Source organism: Anguilla rostrata, chromosome 6 (assembly GCF_018555375.3).
Source record: "Anguilla rostrata isolate EN2019 chromosome 6, ASM1855537v3, whole genome shotgun sequence".
Classification (NCBI taxonomy): domain Eukaryota; kingdom Metazoa; phylum Chordata; class Actinopteri; order Anguilliformes; family Anguillidae; genus Anguilla; species Anguilla rostrata.
The window spans coordinates 27,528,967-27,534,548 of NC_057938.1; the positions used below are offsets into that span (position 1 = coordinate 27,528,967).

Below are 5,582 nucleotides of genomic sequence, written 5' to 3' on the forward strand. Positions count from 1 at the left end.
ATGTTTGACAGTTTGTGTCACACACTGAGGAACCATCCTTTGACCTACTCGACGGCATACAAACCCTGTGTGATGAAACAAAGATTTCAAATTTTGATTAATCGGTCCATAAGACCTTCTTCCAGTCTTCACTAGTCCACTGCCGGTGCTTCATGGCCCAGACAAGCCTTTTTCTTATTTAGCCATTTTACCAATGGCTTTTGTACTGCCACTCGACCTGTCAACCCTGCAGCTTGAAGTCTTCTCTTCACAGTTGAAACCGAGTCTTGCTTACTTCGACCACTGTTAAGCTGTGCTTGAAGCTGTTGTCCTGTCAGCCGCCTTTCACACAAGCTGTTGACTCTCAGAAACTTGTCTTCTGATTCTGTTGTGGCTTTGGGTCTGCCGGACCTCTTCCTGTCAGAGTTTCCTCCACTTTCCAAGTTCCTTTCGATGGTGTAGGAAAATGTACTCGCTGACACTGTGGCTTGCTTTGCAATTTCTCAAAAGGAAAGACCTACACCTTTAAGACTTTCTTTGTTAATTGCCTTTTTCTCGCCATTATGATAGCAATATACTACTTCCTGCAGTGCAATATTGTCCAAATAATGCTTCGGAGGGTATAGTAATACAGTCAGTTCGAACACTGATTTTATACAGCCATAGGGTTTGTAAGTAATCGACAAAAGTTGGGACACGTGTAGGAATTGTTTGCATCAGCTTTCAAGGTTTAATTTACTTCCATTGCTCAGAAAAGCTGTAAGTTGTTAACCCGTTACTTGTTCCCTGAAAAAGGCCTTTTTTTATAATATATATTATAATATATATATATATATATATATATTATATTTACATTATTTTTCCGTTTTTGGTAGCCTAAACTTTTTTTTAATACCTCTGGCAGTTTACCACTTACCATCTCAGGTCATTCACTGGACTTGAAATGCTTAAATTTCAATAAAACTTGAAAAATGGAGGTGTTCTAAAACTTTTGACCGGTGGTGTATATTACCTAGGACAGACCAGGAGTAACATTACAATAACGTGCACACAAGAACACGATGCAGCATTGAGTGCTGCATAGGAGTCCTCAAGCGGGGATTTTAAGTGATCAATTCTATTTAGAGCTTGTTTCACGAAAGTGATTTGCGAGGATTTTCCCTGGCAGATCATAATACCTTTGTTCACTAAAATTCATCGCTTGTGAGTTGCAAATAAAAGTGCAAGAACTACAGACCTCTTGCACAATCAGTGCCATACCACATACTAAATTCAGTTTCTAATTTTTCAAGGTTTCACTGTTTGCACAGAGAGATGGGAATTGAGTCTGAAAGGTTCCGCACTGTTGTTAGCGCCACGGCTGTTCTGCACAACATATATGACAACATATATGACAACATATATGTTAAAAAGAGTACCTCTTCTGATGGAAGCGCCAGTGTTATAAGATGCTGAAGTGGGATAACAAAGGAAGCCTGCTGCCAATGACGATGTGACTTAGCGACTGATCCGAAATCGCATAATTCAGCTGATCCAAAGGCCTTAAGATGGCACTGCCTAACTATAGGTCGATAGAGATATGACAAGCAGGTCAATGAACCAGTGAATAAGATAGTCAAGTGCTAAATAGTTTTGTAATATTTTAAGTAAAATATCTATTGAACAATCTGTCATGTGAATCATTAAATAGCTTATAACTACCCATCAGCTGGACTAAATTGTTGCCTTTTCCTCAGGCAATAACAATGTAACATAGGCCTATACACATTCATATTGGTAGATTCAAGGAATAAATCGTAGTAATAATAAAAATATATATATATAAGTAATACTTTTAATTATTCAAAATAAACAAAATGAAAAGCACTTTGAATGTGAGAAGTGGACATTTATGTAATATAATTTAAGTCTGTTTGTATGATAGTTGCTTAGACCTATTATAAGACTGTCTTTGCTTTTAGATTGCCATCTGATGCCTTTATTATGTTGTACCTTTTAGGATGAAGCATTTACTTCTTTTTGGTTGCCCTCTGCCCCACAGTTTTAATTGTGCATTACTTGTTTACATTTATTGTTTGTTTACAAAATGTTTGCATTTACTGCTGAGTTCCTGCTATAAGCAGTCCAAAATGCGGCACGTCATTAAAAAATAATAATAATAAAAATAGTTAGGCCTTGGAAACTTGAACAGTTAGAAACAGTTCTTGTGCTGATGTTGTTTCCAGAGGTAGTTTGTAACTCCGTAGTGAGTGCTGCAACCAAGTATAGATGATTTTTACGTGCTGTATGCTTCAGCACTCTGCGGTCCAGTTCTGCGAGCTTGTGTGGCTGACCGCTTCGCGACTGAGCTGCTGTTGCTCCTATACATTTCCACTTCACAATAACAGCACTTATTTGAACTGACTTGTTGGAAAGGTGGCATCCTATGGCAGTGCCACTGAGCTCTTTAGTATGACCCATTCTACTGCTAATGTTTGAAAATGGAGTCTGCTTGGCTGTATGCTTGATTTTTATACACCTGTTAGCAATGGGTGTGGCTGAAATAGCCAAAAGCACTAATAAGAAGGGGTGTCCGCATATTTTTGGAAATGTAGTGTATGTACCTAATGACTCTGGTTGGGACATTTAGGGTCTTAAAATCAGTATCTCGTGATTATTCAGGATAACTCACATCTCTGATGCATGTATGGTGAAGGCACGGTGGAGCAGTCTGCTCTAGGCAGCTCTAACGGTGTCTTAACTGCACTTGTGTTCGCAGGTTCGATGTGTGGGCGGTGGGCTTTGTATTCACACGCATGGTGAGCCTCACACTGCTGTTCCTGGCAGTGGGATTTGGATTGGCTCGAGTGGAGAGCCAAGGTCTGGATTGGGAGGCTGGAAACTTTAACACACTTCTCATCAGGTGATGCCTAAAGTACCCCTGATGTACACATACACGTACGTACACACACACATACACGTACGTACACACACACACACACACACGTGCACACAAGCTGACACAGTCTGCTCTCTGTCACCCCCTGCAGGATGGTCGTGCTGCTGATGGGGTGCCTGACGCAGGCCTGGCTGCTCTGGAAGCTGATTCGCTTCCAGCTGAGACGCTGGCGCCAGTTCAGGCAGGAGCAGGCCGCCCGCAAGAGAGTGGCAGCTAAGCAGCCACCCCGCACCACCAAGAGAGACAGCGGTGAGTTCCACGCCTCAAATATCCCAAAGACCCAGACCTACCAGCCACAAGAAATCAACCTCCAACACTGTACTTTCATTTGCCAGGTGGGCACGAGAACGGCACAATCAAAGCGGAGAATGGTGCCTCGCCACGACCCAAGAAGATCAAAGCTCCTTAACCCTGCCCTCTGATCTGACCGGTATGAAATGGGAAATCAGCAGGTTATTGGTTGTGCCTTCTGAAGCTGGCGCCCCGAGGCGATGCCATCGGTGCCCAGGTCATGGGAACCAGGGCATCACGTTGGGAGCGACGGCCAATGTCCTTGACGGATATATATCAGTATTTTTATTTTTATTTTTTTCTGAAACTCACACTAACTGTCTCTCACCTAAATCTCCCTCAGTGCTTTCAGGATGGCTGAGCTGTTCCTCTAATATACTGGGGGCCTTGCTCCTGTGTTACTGTGTTATTCTGCATACACGCATGTCTCTCCCCGACCCCCAAATTCCCCCTGCTTCATATCTCAACATTGGCTCTGACGTATTGAAGTGGCTTTGCTTTCTTGGCTCAGTATTACTGGGGAAGGTGAACTGTGAGTGCAGCTGCTGCTGGGATTGTCAGTGGCCCCTGAAACGATGCCCCGTCAGTTCACAGACCGCTGCAACCTCTTAAGGGATGGCATACAGAAAAGCAGGTGTCAGCTCAGAAATGGAGCAGAACTTGTCACAACAGAGTGGATTGCACAATCACCCCACACTCCTGCAGACTTCTTTACCATTCCAACGCACCTCCTTCATGCATATAAGACCATGTTCTTCCAGTTATGAACTGGGCTCAGGCTACACACCATTTCAGCCAGGATATGGGACAGTATCACAGAGTTCAGTCTCACTTGGAGACACATAAAAGTTGCTTTGGAAATGTTTAAGAGTTGACGTGCTTGATTTAGAATTCATTGCATCAGAAAATAATCCCCTTTTTGGAGTCTTTAGTCCAAGAAAAACATGATATGTGGATTGCTTCTACTTTTAAACTCATGAATTGTGTAAAAATCACAATGGAATCAAACATGTCAGAGCTTAATATCATTTATTAAGTATTTACCTGTAGCAGTTCAGTGCCAAGCTATTGACACAAAGTGATTGAAAACAGTAAGTTGACTGTGAAAAATATAAAAACAGCTGATTTTTTTTTCTTTACCTTAATGAGATGGGGTCATCAGTCGGAAGTTTTAAGTAAAAAAAAATGGAAAGAAATTTTGTGTGGACATTTTTTCCTCAGTTTCATAATTGTGTTCATTTTCAGAAGCTGGTTTCATACTTTGTAGGCTATATTTTTTTCCCCACACAGTTCAGTTACTTCACTATATAAAATATATTTTATTTCAAATAATGATAGTTACAGGGATATGATAGTTATATGCCAGGTTAGATTTTGGTAATATTGTTAGATTGGATAGTTCATGGAAGTTTTTTTGTTTTCCGGTTTAAATTTCTGTGTTCACATAATGTTTACATCCCAGAAAGTTGGTAGAGTAATCACATACAGCTTACACCATGTTTCTAGTGTCTTGTGGGGCTCTCTGTTGCTTTCCATGGTCAGCATATCAGGAAATAAATGCTCATCAAATTTCTGTCGATTTGACAGACAGAGCCGCAGAAGCCTGCACAGAACAGGGACCAGACTAAATGTTGATATTTGTACAACTGTGAATCTGATGCAACTCTGTATTTGAGATGGAATTGCCCTTTCATAAGTGAATCCATTTCTACTTAACATCAAGATAAGAAATGAGCCACCTAGGAATAAATTAAAACATACTGAATTGGGTGTATGTTGACATGTTCCGGATGGAGTATTGAGCAAGGTTGGAAATGACAGGGATTGGTACAAATGGGTGACCGTGCGACTCTTGAAAGTGCAGGGCTTCAGCTGCAGCTGCAGCCCAAATGTGTACCTGCCCACTGTAGGACCAGTTAGTGTCACTTGCAGGTATGCACAGAAGACAGGTATGAGCACCACATCTGCTCTTGGAATTTTCCGGCCCAATGTCTACGTAATAACATGTATAACACAAATTAATCAATATGCCTGCCTGCCTGGGAAGAAGTTTTCAGAGATGATATATAATTGGGGGATTATTTATTTGACTTAATTATGCTCTGGTTCGACCAATGTATGAAATATTTTTTATAAACTAGACTACAGATTCAATCTTCAAACTACAGTGCACTTTGGAGTTAAAGTTACAATGTCTTATCTTTTTAATAAACTGTGAGTTCAGGCCAGTGAAATATTCTAAGACTTGTCATTTTTTCATTTCAAAGTGGTGTTCAGGTGTGAGATTCTACTCATCAATTCATACATATCCAAACATCCCTATGATCATCTGTATCGTGCAGCAGTGAAGTACAAGAGCAACAGAAAGCTGAAC

The 5,582-nt window shown here is 41.0% G+C and overlaps 1 protein-coding gene across 1 annotated transcript in view; it reads left to right on the forward strand.

Annotated features, from left to right (window-relative positions):
- tram2 (translocation associated membrane protein 2) overlaps positions 1–5,450 on the forward strand; it is a 47,126-nt gene extending 41,676 nt beyond the window's left edge. The window contains exons 9-11 of the mRNA XM_064341018.1: positions 2,738–2,881; positions 3,009–3,166; positions 3,253–5,450. Coding sequence (XP_064197088.1) covers positions 2,738–2,881; positions 3,009–3,166; positions 3,253–3,326 — 376 coding nt within the window. The 3' untranslated portion in view covers positions 3,327–5,450. The remainder of the gene's footprint in view (positions 1–2,737; positions 2,882–3,008; positions 3,167–3,252) is intronic.
- The last annotated feature ends 132 nt before the right edge of the window (positions 5,451–5,582 follow it).